Here is a 19,126-nt window from a genome sequence, read left to right on the forward strand (position 1 = left end):
AGAGGGCGCTGTAATATACTGGCGCACGCAAAGGCACGTGGGAAAGATGCAAAGTCAAATCTCGCAATCAAATCATGCATGTCACTATTTGTCAGTTTTCATGATGGATGAAGCCCTACAATTTCGGAGGTGGAATGCATGTTTACTAACTTTTTTGGAAAGAATGTTGCAACCTGACGCTACTTCAGCGGTTGTGTTCAAAGTCTATGGAGAGTCAAGACAATTTTCTGATGTATTTCCTAACAAAATTGGAAATGAATCTCAGTCCCAGATTCATCATTGTTCAAGTCTTGACAAAATGCTTGCCTTGAGTCTTGAGTGCTTGACTCAATCATCAGTCATCACTTTTGCAATGCCTGACCTTCATTGTCATTGAGCTGATCTGCTGATGAGAAAGCTGCATCAGGTTGCAACATTCTTTCCCTTTTCATGCCTTTAATTTCTTGTGTGAGGTGGAGAGTGTAATGGAAAACCATTTAGGCCTATAGGCCTATTAATTTCTGAAGTGTGAATAGGCCAACAATTAACATGCTAAATAAAGGATTCTGCTAATCAAAATATCGTAGCTTCAACGGGCATGACGGGTACAGAACTTAGAAGCATAGATCATTTTCTTTTCTCTTTGTACAGTGTCATATGATTATTTCCCCTTTAACCTCCAATACGTTTAATTTAACATCATAATGCCGTGCAGTGTTTGTTAAGATTGCACAAAATTCATAAATTCAATTATTGCGCAGGTAATATTCCCACGCAATCTTAAAAATGAGCGCTCATTCTTCAGATTGCGTGCTCATTTTTAAGAATGCGCGCTCATTCTTAAGATTGCGCAAATTGCAAGAAAGCGCACAACAGTGCCATGCGAAGCAGCGCGCCTTGCGCGGTCACGGTACATCGCGGTGATCGCCATTCTTAATTTCATGTTGCATTAAATATCATTATCATCGTCATTTTAGTTATCATTTTTACCCCCAAATTTCCCTAAAAAATTCAAAATCCTGCCCTCTAATCTATGACATGCCTGTATTGTCACCACATTGTTTGGTAAGCCAAATAAATTAAAAGTTGATTTATTCTCTTGTAGGGAACAGGGCCCCTAACTTCACGATCGCTAATCAATTGACCACCCCTAGATCGGCCATATAAACCCCACCCACTTTTGATCGTGACCATGGTGACAGAATATGACTAAGCTAATTTGACCAAAAGCCATGGGGCCAATTTCATAGAGCTGCTTAAGCACAAAATTTGCTTTAAGTTTAAGCACAAAAACGTCTTGCTTAATAAAATCAGGTTACCGGCCAACACTCCATGCGATTGTTATGCTAAGTAAACAACAGCTAAATACCAGTCACAAGCAATGTACATCACAAGGAGTTTTGGCCGGTAACCTAATTTTACTAAGCAATGTTTTTTCGTGCTTAAGCAAATTTTCTGCTTAAGTAGCTCTATGAAATTGGGCCCTGATCTCATTTGACAATGCAAAATGTTTGATTGGGTCCGCAGCTCCGCGTTATGTCTTTTTCCTTTGCATGAATATTTACAGGAGTTAATCACAGACTTAATATGGCCGAGGATCTGAAGCGACGATTGCATTTTGGCGATCCAGGCCTATGCCTGGGAGCAGCCGCCAAACTCTACGGTCAAGTTGTGAGGCAGAAAGAGAAGATTGCTGGCAGTGGTCCTATTAACAGCCAGACGCCCCAGGTATGTGGAATTGTTAAGTTTTGGAATTTAAGCAGAAAATTGGGGATGAAATCTGCACGCGTTTCATATTCTAAGAGTTTGCTTTACCTTTACCTATTGATCAGAAGAAATCACTTGGAAGAGATTTTAAAGAGGTGCTCAACCACAATAACCATCTCGGCCCTTACAGCTACCCATCTTCTTCTGGGTGGAGAGAGCGATGAGTGACCAAGTGCCTTGCGCAAGGGCACACGCAACATAACCCCCAGGCTGGACTCGAACCCACAACCTGCAAAATTACCCGCAGACCACAAAATTCAATACTCTAGACCACGAGGCCACGGCACTCCACATGTGCACATATGTTCACAAGAGTTCACCTTCACAGTGTTATGGCAACCCTTTTCTTTCATTTGTTTAAGATCGCAGAGCTCAAGATCCTATGGGACCAGTGCACAGTGGAGTCCAACTCTGTATCAATTGCCTGCAGTGAGACCCTTGTTTCTCTTGTCCGTGACGGCCATGCAGATTTTTCCTACGTCATGAGAGGCCTGCTCAACGTCATCCCCTCAGCAGTTAGCTGCATAGGAGCTGTGCAGGCTCTGAGGCAGCTGTTACTTCTGGACATGCATGCTTGTGTTGCTGCTGAAGGAACGTATCACTGTCGGTTTGGTCTGAGGTACAGTAAAATTGAATATGATGCTACGTTGTACCCTAAAAATCAATAGGCCTTTTCACGCTGTCCAAAATCTCTATGTTGGACCTAAATGGAACCCAATGCTTGCAACCCTTTTTACACAACTCACTCACTCACTCACTCACTCACTCAGCCGCAAACACAGCGTTGGTCCATCATGCTGACCTGTGCCCACGTCAAAGCTTGGTTCCAAGCACTCTCTACCTCGCTTGGTTGACCCAGTTGATCAATCCAAGGTCTTCTTGGGCGGCCTCTGGGCCTTGTCCAGCCGAAAGCAGGTTGACCTTTCCAGGAGTCGATAGCACAAGCAAGAATCCAATATGGCTTTTACACAAGTCCAAGGCTCTACATGCGTAAAATTCAGCCCTGGTTGGGGCCAGGGTTGTGAGGCTTCATCTGTGTAGACGGTTGAAATTGAAGTGCAAGTGTGAACAATTTACCTATCTGTGTTGGATCTCACGGTGGATCCATTTTAATTTTCACAAGCGTAAGTTATGATAGTGTGAACAGGCCTAAAAGTACTTCTTTTTTTCTTGTGTGATAGGAACCCGCCTCATCCATTCATCTCAGCATTGACCAGCAGACCAGATTGCTGGCCGATCATACTGCAGGAAGTATCCAAGCTACTCCATGCGACAGATGAAAGGTAAATACCTAGAGTTATGTTGAATCATGAAATTATTGCATGAGAGAGATGTAAAGTCACTATTTGGTTTTGCCCTTCATATCCCTTAAAAATTCCATCATACATAATACATAAAGTGACTGATGTCGATACCAATTGCTACATTGGATTCGAACCAGCCAACTAACCCTGGCAAGCTTGTTGATCTAGTGGTAGGACCTCTGCACTATGAAGTAAAATGTCATAAGTTCAGGTCCAACCCCACTGAGCTTGTGAAATTTTGTTTGTTGCAATCCCTCAGACAGCACTGAGCACATAGTAATTAAAGAAATTTCAGTCTGTGAAGGGCAAAACCAAATTTTGAATATCTGTACTTGTTGTTGTCGTCATCCTGAGAGTCATGATTGACACATTGTGATGCTTTTGATGATGGAGTTCCACCTCTGCCTGTCCAAAGCTGACCGGTAGGCTGAGGTCAGAGGCATGCCTGTCAGCTCCTTTAACTCTAACCACCTAGTAGTTCCCCAGTACTACCCTGCTAAATCCAACAGAGTCTGATGGTTACTCATATGAGTTTCCTACTCAATTAGACACAGTCCCACACTTGCCAAGTCGTTGGGTACCTGAACATATCAAATGACTGGCATGCTCAATCCAACAGAATCCAACTGTGCCTTATTTGTCTGTTTGCTGCTGGACCCAACAGAGTCCAACTTGGCGTTATTTACCAGTATCCAACAGACTCCCACTCTGAATGTTTTCAGTTGCCTGCTCAATCCAACAGATTTCAACAGGAATATATACAAAGGGTTTACAGCTCAATCCAACAGGACCCAGCGGGTATGTCAGATAGTTGGATCCTGTTGGATTGAGCAGGGTTAGGGGTAATCCGATCGGCCCAGCAGAGTTTCTGTCTGCCACGTGAATGACTGCCTGAAACCTTTCCTTGAACAAGAATCCTCTCCAGATTATCTCCTGCTCTTCTTGAAACATGGATTAAAAAAAGTGCAGCTTGTTTAGTCAGTCCTTTGGCACACGATGGGCCATATCATTCCCCATCAACTTTCTGACGTAATCATTTGTTTCCGCTCCTTCCATGATACTTGTTGTATCGTGTCTTATTTTGTAGCATTTTTCAATTCATGGCACCAGTGTAGTGAGTACCTAATGATAGCCTTCAAATAATGTGTTCATGAAGATCACATGAGTTAACTTTGATAAATGTGTCTTATTAAAATTGTTAATTTGCAGGTTCTCTTGTCATAATGTACGAATGCTCAGTCCCTTCCTGTCTTACGTTATGTTGAATCCTACCACACCGCATCAGCTAATCACCTTCAAGGTTTTGCTGGCCGAAACTCTGCTGCAGGCTGGCACATCTACGGGTCCTGTTGCCATGGATATTTGCACTTTTTTTCTGGATTGTCTTCATCAGATGAAGGTACACAAATTTTGCTATTTTTTTATTAGTATTTATTCCTAGAAAAGTAGTCGTCTACATGTTCATATACATTATATAGAGCTGTTGTACTTGTAGTACCGCAGAAAAAAACACTGTTTTGCTACCAACCACACAGATCCTTTCTTAATGTGACTTCATTCACAATGTAGCGCATAGCTTGTTAGCCCCTTTAGACACAATATCAATGAGTTTTAAACACATTTCTTGACAGAAGCGTGGACAAGCTACTCAACCCAGAGAGAATTTCAATCAAATCAAAACTTTTCCCAAATCAGGCTCACACAAAAATGGTTATTCTAACCCAAATAGTTAAGCATCCCCAAATGATAATTTTGTTGAGTAAATGTGACATAAATAACTGATGGAATTAACAAGGTAATGCTAAAAACATGAAAAGAAGATTAACTGGTTCTTCAAATAAACACTCAACCGAAAAGAGATTTGACACACTGCAGTACTCCTGTTTACAATAGTTTCTGAAATAACCAACTGTGCTGGGTCTGTGTAGTATGTCAGTATTGTGTGTTGTAATATTGCAAGTGCATTGTTTCAAATGCCGGTTCACGCTTCACCCGAATGCAATGTAAAGCGAAATTGATATGTGATGACACTTTTCCGGCAAAATTTGCAGGAGCTGAAAATGATTCAATTTTTGCAAAATTCTTAGTTGGAATACTTGTGGTGATGTCCCAATGTGCGGTTGCCTTTGCTCCAAGTCTAAACCGGCCCAAACACTTTCTTTTCTCACTTCACTGAGAAGATTTTATCACAGTTTTCATTTCCCCCCCCCCCCCCCATTTCAGGTCAAAAACTTGCAAGAACTGAGTGAAGTCAACGTGTATCTTGTCAAACTGGCAAACGTTGTGCAGGCTCAGGAGGAGACTAACAAAACGTTGCTGAAGTCACTTTCCATCGCGGCGTTCACATTGTGCAAAGAGTGTGTGACCTTTGGCCACGACGTGACCCCTTGCATAAAGGTCGTTGGCATGGCGATGGAGTCATGTGACATTGATCTGGTGGATGAATCAGTGATTTGCTGTCTGAGCTGGCTGTTGCTTAAGGTTCCTCCTGATCAACTCAAAGGGCTACTCTCTGTCGGTGGGTTACGTTGAGTTGATGGAGGAATTTCAAATAAGAATTGAAAATGAGGCCCTTATAATCAGTGCTCTCTCTTATGAGAAAAAAAAAACAAGGCCATAAAAGGACCTGGGAGGGGAATCTTCCCATCCGTTTGTTTTTGTTTTTGTTTGTTTCTGGTATTATCGCCTCGGAATTTCTTTTTATATTAAGTTTTTAGACTGATATCAAACAGATATCTCGACACCATTATCATAAAACTTTGACAAGGAATTTTCAATTTCGACAACAAACTGTGACTCGACTCGACTTGACCTTCTTGACCTAATGCCTCAAATTGACTCGAGTCACTTCCTGAAAATGACTTGACTCGAGTCATAAAATTCAGTGCCTCGTTACAACTCTGCCACAAGTGCACTGGGTGAGGTAACACAGTGAGCATACAGTGTTTATACTTCACTGAAGGGCAAAAACCTAATATTGATTTACATCACCCCGACGCAAATTCATCTTATGAATGGAATTTTCAATGCTGGATACTGAAGGCATCTTTGATTGAAGTGTGGTGCAGTGGTGGCTGTAATTAACCACACAAAAAAACGTATCCTAATAACGACAAATTTGCATATGTACTAATTAGGGCGATTCACAATGCAGTGCGCCACCAAGAGTTTGCCACAGAGAGTTAATTTTTTCCAGTGCATTGTGAGAGATGGTCGACAAATTTGTAACACGGGAAATTTGAAATTGTTAGTTTTTCCGGTCAGTGGTTTCGTAAGCGTATGATTCGAGTATCTATTTGCCCTCTTCTTTTCTGTTAATCATTATGGTGTTTTTTGTAAGACAGCAAAATGCTATGCCCCAATCAACAAATTAGCTCAAGTTGTCTACTGATACTCGTTTAAATGGGCCATGTTTTGTCGACCGTAAACTTGAAAAATGGACTCCCCACGGCAAACTCTTTGTGGTGCACTACATTGTGAATTGCCCAAATTGCGCATATCAAATTTTATAACAATCAGTCGTTGCATAAATCCAGATCAGAAGTAGCCTTCAAGTTTCATCATTTATGTTGTATTTTAATGCTATTCTTTGTTAGCTTTCAATGGGTTATCAATGATGATAAAACCATACTGGCTTTACATCAACCATAACATGTCTCATCCCATCTTGCGATTATTCCCTGTTTTTTGTCCGTACAGCTTGGAAAATCGTGAATGCTTGTGAACACGAAGAGCAAACTTACACGTCCGGCCTGAAAATGTTGCTCCTTCCTCTGCTGCGGATAATATCGACACCTGTTTATACAGAAGTCACCATGGAAAGGCAGGAAAGATCAGCCAATCAGAAACAAGCGTCACAGTTACTGTCTTGTGTCAGTAGAATTGTTCAGCAGGCAAAGAGAAGGCAGTTACGACAAAAGGTAATCAACACTTCTCGAATGAGAGCAGTAATGAGCGTATTTATTTACTCCATTTCTCACTGTTCCTCTGCATATAGAACAAACCAATCCATTAGGCACACGTGCACGTGGGTAACAAAACATTACTCTCTCCAGTGCCAAACTGCACTTTCCAGCCCTGCTCGTCATTCGAAAGTGCACTCCCCTTCAGTAAAAACTGGACTGGTCTATTTAGCCTGGTCTACTGAGCTCATGGGTAACAAAATGTGCGTCTCTCCATCCAATGCCAAATGTGCCAAACTGCACATTCCACAGTCGTACTTTACCATTACGTCTGAGGACAAGGTATTGTGTTTCCCTTTGTTCCTATAATATAACACTCTCCCATAGACTAAGCACACAGACTTGACGTATGAGGATGGTTCTCATCAAAAAAATGTATGTTTGAGGACAGCAAAGAATCTGTTGTTCTTTCTTTGTCCTGCTGTCCTTGGGATGTATGTAATACACGTACATGCATGCTGGACTTTTGTCAGATATGCAATACGGCTGTGATTAGACCAAGTTCCAAACACTCAATAATTTTAATTTCCCCCCTCCCCCCTTACACTTCAGGAAAGCTTCTTCTATAGTCTGGAGCCACCATTTTGAAATTTCTTCTCCTTTTTTATTTTTGGTTTCAACTGTAGGGCTTCCTTTTTTGAATAATTTAGTATTTGATTATTCGGAACTATGTTTCACGGAAAATTTGATTATTCAAAACTCTCTGATCAAGTTTTACACACGCCAGCTGCAATAGTGTGCCGAGCCAGTCAAAAGTTGCACGCAAAGCGCGCCGGTTCAAATTTGCGTGCGGTGATCGATATTATGGACCGCTGGAGTGTTTTGCAGTAAGTATTTCATAAGTGTCAAGGGAGGGCTTTAACCTGCTGAACGGCCGGGAACAGTGAACCAGTGTCGACAAAAAAAGTGGCATCTGTCAATAAAGCGCTGCAACTTTAAGGGAAAATACAACATTTGCTAACATTGAAAAATAGAACTACCAAGTTTTTACGAAATACCTTACTAGGATGTTGGTAAATGATAAATAAATGATCTAAAGCATCCTGTAAAATTATGGCACATGGTGTGAAGTCATTTTCAAGAAAATGGTAATTTTGTATACATTTCCAACGGTGGTCGGCCGACCACCGTTGGAAAAACCTAACTATTTTTCAACTTCTGCTCTTCTGCAAATTTATTTTGTTTCAGTCCAAATTGTGTTTGCTATTGGTTACATGTTCATGAAGGGGTGCAGGCCAGCTAGACTGGTTCCCTTACTGTACAATTTTCCGGCATCTATAAATTGATCCATTTCATCTTTAGTGGAGTCAGGGAACCAGACTACTTGAACATTTTTGTTTTTCTTGGTTTTTCCATCATTTTCGAACACAAAACTTCAAACATGTCTGTGTATCAATATTTGATCTAATATACTAACCCCTCAAATACTTCATTTCTGAAAATTACAGCAAAAGCCAATGCTGTACATTCCCTTTAACGATAGTAATATTGCAATAACATTAAAGTGTTATGAATTTCGTGACTTTCAGGAAAAGATTCCCAATCACAGCCTGAATGCCTGGTACCAGCTGATGCAAAGGTGTGGCCAGCTGTCCCGTACCCTGATGGGTCATCCCAAGGCTTCACATGATTGGTTGTTCAACCTGCAGTCCAGTTTATCCTCGGTGGACAACGTGTCACCTCTGGTTGTGCTGATCGTGTCCTCCCTGTTTTGGGAGAAAGAAGCGGAAGTGGTGCAGGCTTCTCTGAACGTTCTGATCAACATTGCAAGTCGGGATTGTTCTTGGGTGAGTATACATGCCTTATGTGGTACGGGGAACAAAGAATAACACTAGACACAGTTGGTTTTTAGAAAACTCAGTACCCCTCAAATGACATGCCCGCATAACATTTTAGCAAATAGAATTATTCAAAAAATTGTAAGCTGTCTTGAGAAGATGCAACAATTATATGTGATGTAATTTTGAGTGGTTTTATTCTTTGTTGAAAGCCACAATTTTGTGAATAGGCACTTCACATGTATGATTTGAGAGTTTCCATGGGGATTATTTGCCCTCATGTGCCCAATAGCCCTCAAAGCGCCCACAACCGCCCTACCATTTACTCCTCAAATTCCCCAAAACTGCCCCAGTACTCTATATGTCAAATATCAGCTAGTCAGCTGCCTAAATATATTGATTCATACATGATATACATATATATATTTTTAGATGGGTGTACCCGTGGGAGTGATGATGTTGTAACACCTTGCCCAAAGATTCTGTCTTTTGATTATGACGATTAGTGCATTACATGGTAGTTGCTATTTAGGGCCAGTCTGGACAGAAGTGCAGCAATGGAAAGTGGAAATAAAAGTGGCATATCGCACGTGTTTACACATGGGCAGAAAGCCTTGCAGTTTGTTTTATCATAATCGATTCAGAACATCTCATATATTTGCATAAATTTCCCATAGCTCATGATGCATAATGATGCATTCTCCTTCCTGTTGTCTAGGCTCCCAGCCTGCTACCTCTGTTACTCTACAGGCTTAGTCAGGAGCATGACCCAGCCATGACCTTTGACCTGCTGTCTGCCATCCCAAAGACTGCGACGCACAAAGTCTGCATGACAGCAGTGATCCGAGCATTGCAGTCCCTGGCAATGGGGGATGCAGCATTGACTCCACTAGTGCTGAGGCTCACAACACAGCTGTGGAAATTACAGGTATGAAGTTTTCTAGGGCGCTTTTTAAATAATTTTTTACATTTTTTTTATTTTTTTAAATTTTTTTTTGCTTCACTGAAAAATGGTAATGGCCTCAATAAGCCTCTTTCGCAATTTCAAGTATGCATGCCCACAGCAAGACTTTTACAATTTTCTATGAGAGATAAACAAAGCAGATGAAAGCACACAAGTCTATGGGGGATGTGGTAACCCACTCCGTATCTTGCAATTTTTCATCTAATCAAAAAGAAGATGGAAATGTTGTTCGCACAAAAGTTGTAGAGCATACATGTACAACACATTTTAAACTATGGTGCCATAACAAAAATTTGCATTTACTTCAAAAACTTCTTTGATTTCTTTGATACCCTGCTATGATTTTGCACACGTGTGTGTTTATCAAATTGTTTTATCTCACAAAACTAAGTCGTGAATCATGAAGTGCACACGCCCGTTGAAATTGCAAAAAGGCTTATAGAATTCACTATTTGATGTGGAATTCAGCTTTTGGAAACCCTAGGATTCAGGAATGATCTGAGTTCCCTGGCAAAAATTTTGACAAAATTTTTAACAAAATATCATTTTGATCATCCTCTGCATTGTGTAGGACAGAAGCTTCCCCCACCTTCAGAAACTGCTTTCTCAGTCACCAAGTGGCATCCCAGGCAGTGAGGATACAGCCTATGAGTTGCTTCTAGCTAAGGCTGCTAGCATCAGGGACGTGTGTGAATTACGGTAGGATTCGTCCTTTGAGCAACATCTTGTCCCTGACTCTCCCAGGGCTTTTACTTTGTGTCGTGTTTTATCACGCGTCAAATGTGTGGCGTTCTGGCAGAATGAGACACAACTGGGCAGAAGTTGAACTGAGGGTTTGCAGGTGTTAGGAGAGAGAATAAAATCCTCCTTACAATACTGTTTGTTGTACTTCAATCGGACATTCAGTTGACAAGTTATGGCTGTTAAAAGTTTGCACTTTTCAACATGTCAAAAAGTAGAATACTGAGAAAAAGGCCTTTAAAGTTGTAAGTTTTGTAGTCATGCAAGTGAAAGATGCCAGATGGTTTTCCTTAAAAATACTTTTATTCCACGATTTTTATACTAACAAAATATTGTCGACAAAAGTGCTGGGAAGCCTGCTTTGTTGTTAGTTTTCCCCTGTTACTAGGGACTAGACTTGTGATTTACACTGGCAGCAGCCAACAATTGTTAAACGTGTAGAGGTCTGTCTCTTATACCTTCCTTTTTCTCCAGACCCCACCATGGAGCTGATCTCCTTCCATTGCTGTCCAAGCTCTTAAACGAATGTACAAGTGACAGAGAGTCAAGCATAGCGGCCATGGCCTTAGATGCTCTGTATACGTTATGTCAGGCTGAGGTAGTGGACCTACGCACCATGTGGGCTGTACTGGCCCCTAAACTCACCAAGGATAACAGGTAGGAATTCACCTCATTTTGTTTTTACTGCAGAAACATTGACAAAAGAGTGCAAGTTGACCTAACAAAACTGGTGAGGTTTTATTTGAATAGGTGTCTTCTGGGCACGTTATATGATGTCTATTTTGGGGGGATTTATTTTGTTTCCTTATTGGGCTTGCATTGTATTTGGTCAAGGACAATTTATAAGTGAATTCTGTGGGGAAAAAAACAGTTTGAAAATATTGCAAATTGATGACCATAATAAAATGAAAAATTTTCACCTCAAGTTCAGGTCAATTGATCTTGCACATTATTATTTTAATAGTAAAGACAAACACAGGAATCTGTGACTGGATTAGTCACCCTTGTGCATGAACATTGAGACTTTTTTAATTTATGATGTTTTTCGTTGCAGACCTCTTGTTCTGCAGAACCTGTGCAAACTTCTTGGCTCAGCGCCAGGTTTACTTGCAGACAGTCAAGACAGTGAGGTACTTGTTCCCAATCAACCACAAGAAATAATTTTTGTAGCACAACCTTTAATAATCAAGTGTACATTGAGCAGTCGTTTTCTTTTTTGCTTAGAGTGCTTTATAAGCTACCTTGATTGCCCTAATCACTATGCGCAATGATCTGAAGCTACCTTGATTGCCCTAATCACTATGCGCAATGATCTGAAGCTACCTTGATTCACAGTTAAAGTCACCCAATATGGCTGCTTCTAAGGTGTAACTGAAGTGACATGACATGATGGATTCCAATGTCTTGTATCTCTTTTTGAACACAGTACAGGTCAATTCCGCGGAAACCTCAATGCCAAAACTTCAAAAAAATCCATATGCCACAAATGAAACGTATATCATTTTTAAGCATATTAGATATATTTGATTGAAATATAGTTTGTTTTGAACAGTGTTCAAGAGTTTAGTCAGTTGCGGATCTAGATTTCAGGAAACGGGTGGGGGATGTCCCCTCCCATCACCTAGAAATATGGGAAGTATACAATGCTTTCTCCTGTCGTCTAAGGCATTTTGAGAGTAAATTAAGGAACTTGGGGTTGAATGGTGCAAAATGTACGTCCGACAGGGTGAAACTGCCCTTAAGAATTTTAAGCTAAAGTCCGTTTTGAAAAGGTGAATTCTTTTGATTTTGTCCTGTTTTAAGATGAAGTAGGAAATCATTGGCCCTACATATAGTTTGGTTAAGATTTCGAACATTCACGGTCTCCTAACATCAAATTATGTCATAAATTTCATAGGACTTTTGTGATGAAGTTGTGGAGCTATTGTGGAAGTACAGTAACCATGGCAACCCAGTTGTATCTTCTGCTGCATTCACTGCACTGGCCAACTTTCAAGAAGATGACTTCACACTGGATGACCTACCACCTGAAGTAAAAATGCCATTTTCTATGCGTTAGAATGGTTTGATGATAATTATGAATATCCTTCAATGTGACATTTACGCATTTAAATATTTAACGACAAATATTTAAACTCGTTCATAAAAGTTTGATACCAAATATTTTAATAGAATCTTAACTTAATAAGTGGGCTCTTGTGTTCAGACCACAAAGGATGTTGCTCTTGTGTTCAGACCATAAAGGATGTTCATATATTTATTATTATTGAGGCATTGGGGGGCACCTCAGTATTTGATCACATTCTGGGATGTAGTTGCATACATTTTCCAGTGACCAGCAATAATCTAATTCACATTGTATTGTGTAACATTTGTTGTTTGATATTTTCAAAACACTGGTGGACTAGAGAACAGTTCTCAGTGTCTGCGCTACATAGGCCATCAGCCTTGGTTCAAAATTTTGGCCACCGGTATAAAATGAGGGGAATAATCGTCATTACGATTTTTGGCAAGGTATACATCTCCGAAGTTGGAAAATATGTGATAGCATTGCAGCAGTGGCAGCTTTTTGGGTGTTATCAACTTTTTTTTCAAAATGTCCATCAAAATGCTTGTTACCACTCTAGGGGCGGTATACATGTACCTTGCACATGCGCACTGTAATCATTTATGCCCTGATTTGATACTGACCAAACCATTAGGCTGATGGCCTAACATGCGACTGTACATATACCGAGGCAAGCAGCAGCTAGCCTTTAGGAAGTGTTGGTTTAATAACCCTTACCTCCCCAACTCCATCAAAATCCATCCCCCCATTTTGGTGGATTTTGGAGGGACTTGTCCTGCACGCCTGGTGTGACTAAATATTGATGTACTTGGGCCTGGAGGCCTAAAACAAAGCATGCATTGGAAGCAGTGTGATTTGTGGATTTTGTTGGACTTGGTACAGCACTTAGTGCAGGACAGTAGGGAGTTAGGGTTAATGGTAAACTTAGGCTGTGTCCGAATTACTTGACTACGGCTTAAAATTACACGCGAGTCTATGGGAAGTGGCTGCAGCCACTACTATAGACTCTTGTGTGATTTCAAGCCGTAGCCAATTGATTCAGACACGGCCTTAGATTGCAACATGCAAATATCTGCCAAATCAAATTTCCCAATGTGGATTCCATTGTTTCGAATGACATGTCCAAGCTGGCAACTAAAGACACATCATTTGGAAGTGGCTATATGATGTCATAAAGGCTTTTGTTACCGCTGACCATGTACACAATTTTGCATTTTATGTCATTAGGTAGCTCAAGAGGAGAAAGAAAAGATTGAAAAAGCCAAGCAGAAGGAGACGGGGGACAAAACTGACAAGAAGAGCAGTAAAGAAGAGGAGGAAGAAGAAGAAGAAGAGGAATATGAGGCCATTCCGCCATCTTGTTATGTCAAGCTCCTCATGAATATTCATGAGGAGGTCCTCCCAGGTATATATGTAAAGAATAACAGCCAATTATCCATATTTGTAAGGGAATGAGGGCACTACAGTAGAGTGTTTTTTCTTGGTACAAGTAGCAGAAATATGGTTATTTGGTATTGGAAAGTAATAGCATTTTACGTCAGTAACTTCTGTGCTAGATTAAACTTGAGAGTCAAACAGATTGATATCTTAAGGTACCTGTTTTTTTTTGTTTACAGCATACCAAGTTTTCCTGTCATCACTGTTGGTTGAGGAGGTTAAAAACCTGCCCAGAGGAGTTTACAAGTCTGGCGCGCGACAGAGACAGCAAACAGCAAGTAGGAGCAAAACCTTGGACAGCATTCCATCCCTGCTCTTAAATCGATTTGAAAGGGTGAAGCAACCAGGTCTGAAACCAGGATTGGCAGGTAATTCCATTAAGAAATCAATTTGACTACTGTGAACTCTGATGCACAATTGATTGTGTTTGATGTTTTTATGTGCCGCCAGGCTAAGGTTGATGCATTGGCTAGTACTGCAGGAAATTAGGACCAAGTTGTGTTGTCCCCGCAGCGTCGTTGGTCCCCCACAATAATTATCATTCATCGGGTGTGTGCTCCCCGCAACTATGGAATAAGTATGTGTGCTCATTGATGGGTACTGGTTTTAGTGACAGAACTACAGACAGCCAACTTTATTGAGCTTGACCAATTGTGCAGCAAATGAATGATGAGGTTTTACTGAAAATTGTTGTGGGCAGGAGAGAGGCAAAAAACACACCCAAAAAAAATAGCCCACCTTTTTGAAATTTTGGCTATTTCCCACTGTACGGCAAAGTGGAAATGTGTGACTTCAGGCTCATTTCATGGTCACAGATTGCATATGTTTTACCAATAGTCCCTGGGCATTTTTGCTAGGATGCAGCCTCGATCCTGCAACATTCTCCAACTGACTCCATGTCAAAAAAAACGCAAACAACCTCAATCCTCAAATCATCCGTTGTTTCTTGAATGAGGTCCGTGGAGGGGTAAACATTGCCTCAATCCTGCAAAATCCTCCAGCAATCACTGTCAATATGTTGAGGCAGAGCCAGTGACATCCTGGAGCAGTGCCAAGGATTTCAAGTATAATCTAGGCCTAAATTTATGTACGGCTGAGCATTAACAACACAAGGTCTGCCCCAAGACCTTGACACAGTGCATCCTCCAAAATCATGCAGCCACACCTTTTTGCCATATTGCCTCAATCCTGCAAAATCCTCCAATTTGCAAAGAGGATTTTGAAGGGGTTTCGGAAGGTTAGAGTTAATACAAAAATCAAGCCGGTGTTTTTCATTATGTGGATTGCTGTAGCAGTAATTGGTGAGATGCCATATTTTTTTTATTTTTTTTTATTTCTCCAGTTGGCTTGTTATGTTGTTTTGAACCTAAGCGAGAGACAAGCCAACGAGACGATAAGCCGGGCAGACGTCATGTTATCAACAAAGGTAGAGGGTACCAACACATGATCAACACTCTCATGAATGAGGTAATGAAACAGTTGTAGGGTGCACTGAGTTCTCCACCTCACCGGAAAACATGTGGTTTTTCTTCTCTTTATATTTTGTATCGTTTTAAATTTTCAAGATGAAATAGGAGATTGGATTGTATGTGTTTGTAATGTTGTTGATTGATTGTGTTTGTTTTATGTTGTTGATTGATTGTGGATGCATGTTTTAATGGCAGGTGCGTGTTGAGTCCACCAATTGGTTTGAGCTGATACAGTTGCCTCAGGCGTGGATGTCCCTCATGCAGAATGCCCTGCCGGCTCTCATTCAGGTAAAGTGTAGTCCAGCATTGGAAACAATTCACGACCTTTTCAACTCCTATTTTGCAAGTGTTGATACTCGTAAGAGTCTTTGAATATTCATGTGAACACATGTAGACTAACCAAGTGAACAAAATTGGAACCTCACTTGTACACACATGTTGCATGAATTCTTAAAGTCAAGGCGTGTACATTTGGTAACCCCGTTAGGCGAAAGTACATTGGGTGCGTGCATATAACCTAGTTCTACCTCAATAATTGCTACTAGCTGCGGTCGCCTAAGTAGTCTCTACTAGCTGCGGTCGCCTAAGTAGTCTCTATACAATTTCGATGCATTTTTATAGTCGACTATTTAGTGGCCAGATGTCCTGCATGTTTATACTGTGATCTATTATAAACCTCTTGCCATCATTTAAATCCAGTGAGGATACCCAAAAACTTCGTTCAAAATCCATTTCTTTTTTGCATAGCACGTAAATTTGCTAACCAATAGTTACTGCTCATTAGGCCCTGTCCTTAAACAGTTAGTGCAGTCATTCATGCTTTACCATGTTTACAGTCCCATTGTATTAGAGGAATATTGGGAGAGTGTGAATGACACCATGCAGAAACATACATGTAGCCTCCAATTGAGGTTACAAGATTATTCTGTAGGTCAGAATGCAGGTCTCCGAATATTTCAGTAACTTCTGTTTGGTGTATATTTTATTCAGAGTCGATGCGCTGAGCTTGAGCTTCAGCGAAGCCACGGCCACCTGGATGAGAGTCCAGCTGACTTCCAGGCCAGGGTCAACACTGCATGGCTATGGGTACGGGATAAACTGACTGACCAGATCAAAACAGCTGCCAAGTGAGTATCTGTGTTACAGGCAAGCTGGCACTGCCACACTTAGGAACTGCCTGTCAGAATATTGCTTTCTCCGTTTATAATTTATATCAGTTGAAATGTAATACGAACAGAAACCTACTTTTTCCCTTGCAGTCGCCATCTTAACTGGCCTTTGGCCTCATTAGCAATTCATTCAAAAAAAGAGATCTAAATCAGCATTAATTTGTATTTTGCAGGAGCAACTCATTAGCTCAGAGTAACTCTGTTCTGGCCCTGGCTAGCCTAGCCGTTGTCACGACTCGTCATTTCCTGGCCTTGGATAATGACGATGACAATGAGACCAGATCATCCAACCAGTCCTCATCCCAACATGCTGGGCAGACTCATTGGCTTGGGGTGGTCATAGACACACTACTCTCCCTCCTGGGCTTCAAGCCGGCAAGTGATGCAAAGATATTCACCTGGTATCAACTGGTACAGCTATTTTTTTCCTTTTTTTTTTTAATTACGAAAAAAGCCTTTGTTTTTGTTCTGATTCTTTTCTTGTTTCTTCTTCTTTTTTTATTCTAGATGATCATGACCTCATGTGATTTAAAAAATATTAGTGAACTTTTGACATTCTGTTTACTCTATCTACATACACATTTTTTTGTCATGTGTCATGTGTTTGGTAGGTAATGTTCATGTGCACATAATTGTGAGAGATGTGTGACCTCATCACGATGTCATACAAATGCAGTTTCTTATAAAAGATGTCTTATCGTCATGGAACTTTGGACGAAGAAAGGCATAAACATTTGAATTTTCCCCTCTTCCCCTTCCTTGGCTGTCACATGACCAGACAACACAGGGTCTTTTAGGGCCTAACAAGTAACAAGTTTAGATTCGCATTTGATCGCTCAAGATCCTTGCAAATTTTACAGCTACACTGTTTAAATTATACTTTTAATTGATGGCTTCAGATTGCAAATTTACCTTTAAAGGGAATACACAACATTTGCAAACATCAAAAACAAAACTACCAATTTATTATGAAATACCTCACTGGACTGTTAGTGAATGACAGTCTAAAGCATCTTGTTTAATCAAGGCACCTTGTGTGCTGACATTTTCAAGAAAAGTGGTATTTTGATGTCTATACATTACTCCGTTTCAACTTAAGTGGGGTCAGAGAGCCAGACCACAAAATCATAATTGTTTTTCTTGGTTTTTCCAGCATCTACGAATACAAAACCTAAAAAAATTCAGTGAAATAATATTTGGTATAAAATACTACCCCCCCCCCCAATCCATCCATGTCTGAAAATTACAGCAAAAGCAAATGTTGTATATCACCTTTAAGGACACAAAACAACAGTTATATTGTGACTTGATTTCAGCATTCTGGTGAGCCAGGGGTCGGTTTGCCTGCTGCAGTCCAGGGCAACGCGGCCCTAGGTTTAGCCCTCCTAGCACCCTTCCTCCTGACCACCGACACCCAGCAACTGCACCGCATCATCGATGTAATGATTGAGGGGTTACCGGGGCAACCAAAGGCTCAGCGATCACATGATGCCCAGATGCATCATGGGATGGCGCTGGGCATGCTGACTGCGAGATTGTACGAAGAGCATTACCTGGACTACACAGGGAGTGAGGTATATTTTTTTTTTTAAAAGAAGAAAAAAAAAAAGAAGCCAGCCAGACCAAAGAATGTAAATAGTTTTAGGGAGTTCATGACGTTAAAGTTTTGTCTTTAATCTGACACTCAAAAACAACCAAACTCCACCTTCTTGTTTTGGCGATAGCGCAGCAGAGAATTGACGCTCTTTTTTCGACTTTTATTATTTCAATTTTGACAACTTCAATATTTTGTGATTTGTCTTTCATATTTTCTACTCAAGTTTACTTCAGTTCTCTCTCTGTACAACTTAACGACCCTTCATTGGAAGACACCACATCCAGGAAAAACTAGAGATGAAAATTTCAAAAATGCTCTTCAAACCTGTGCCGCAAACAGTCAGCGCCCTCCTCTGTAATGGGTGTTGGACTTCACCATAAAACAAAAAACATAATAAACGTCTTATCCATTCATAAACTCATACAAAATATTTGAATAACGTGCGTCTCTGTGGTTGTGCTCGCTAGAACTAACTACCGGTATACCATGCACAGGCCTTCATATTTTAAACCTCTTTCTATAAACCCTCTGACGTAACTCACTTGACATGGGCTTCTGGCGCTCTATTTGTTCTTCAAATTCCTAAGACAACAGTTTCCAACAATTAGTGTTGTCTGTTCCTGACACTAAAAAACCCCCAAAACCAACCTCCTTGCTTTGGCAATAGCGCAGCAGAGGAGTGACTATTTAGAAAATGCCAAAGCAAGGTGTTATGGCATCAACATTTAAATCTTACATCTTGGAATCACACAAAATTAATATCTCTTTAGCATGTTTTAACAAGTTCTGGATATTATAGAGAGTCTTTCATTATATCATTTTTACGTGCCCTTGGGATAAAGGTTCAGCGTATAATTTGTAAAAAAAAAATTCTTTTTTTCTTCTTTTTTT

The 19,126-nt window shown here is 40.6% G+C and overlaps 1 protein-coding gene across 1 annotated transcript in view; it reads left to right on the forward strand.

Annotated features, from left to right (window-relative positions):
* Positions 1–1,551: 1,551 nt before the first annotated feature.
* The window catches only part of LOC119740803 (focadhesin-like), a 36,153-nt gene continuing 18,578 nt past the window's right edge, over positions 1,552–19,126 (forward strand). Inside the window, exons 1-19 of the mRNA XM_038216237.1 lie at positions 1,552–1,707; positions 2,109–2,365; positions 2,928–3,029; positions 4,260–4,449; positions 5,274–5,568; positions 6,750–6,970; positions 8,542–8,799; positions 9,509–9,718; positions 10,326–10,453; positions 10,970–11,152; positions 11,550–11,625; positions 12,393–12,527; positions 13,791–13,968; positions 14,180–14,368; positions 15,343–15,467; positions 15,665–15,757; positions 16,460–16,596; positions 16,812–17,049; positions 17,955–18,212. Of these exons, the coding sequence (XP_038072165.1) occupies positions 1,567–1,707; positions 2,109–2,365; positions 2,928–3,029; positions 4,260–4,449; positions 5,274–5,568; positions 6,750–6,970; positions 8,542–8,799; positions 9,509–9,718; positions 10,326–10,453; positions 10,970–11,152; positions 11,550–11,625; positions 12,393–12,527; positions 13,791–13,968; positions 14,180–14,368; positions 15,343–15,467; positions 15,665–15,757; positions 16,460–16,596; positions 16,812–17,049; positions 17,955–18,212 (3,414 nt within the window). The 5' untranslated portion in view covers positions 1,552–1,566. The remainder of the gene's footprint in view (positions 1,708–2,108; positions 2,366–2,927; positions 3,030–4,259; positions 4,450–5,273; positions 5,569–6,749; positions 6,971–8,541; positions 8,800–9,508; positions 9,719–10,325; positions 10,454–10,969; positions 11,153–11,549; positions 11,626–12,392; positions 12,528–13,790; positions 13,969–14,179; positions 14,369–15,342; positions 15,468–15,664; positions 15,758–16,459; positions 16,597–16,811; positions 17,050–17,954; positions 18,213–19,126) is intronic.

This window comes from Patiria miniata, unplaced genomic scaffold (genome assembly GCF_015706575.1).
Source record: "Patiria miniata isolate m_02_andy unplaced genomic scaffold, ASM1570657v1 HiC_scaffold_5, whole genome shotgun sequence".
Lineage (NCBI taxonomy): Eukaryota > Metazoa > Echinodermata > Asteroidea > Valvatida > Asterinidae > Patiria > Patiria miniata.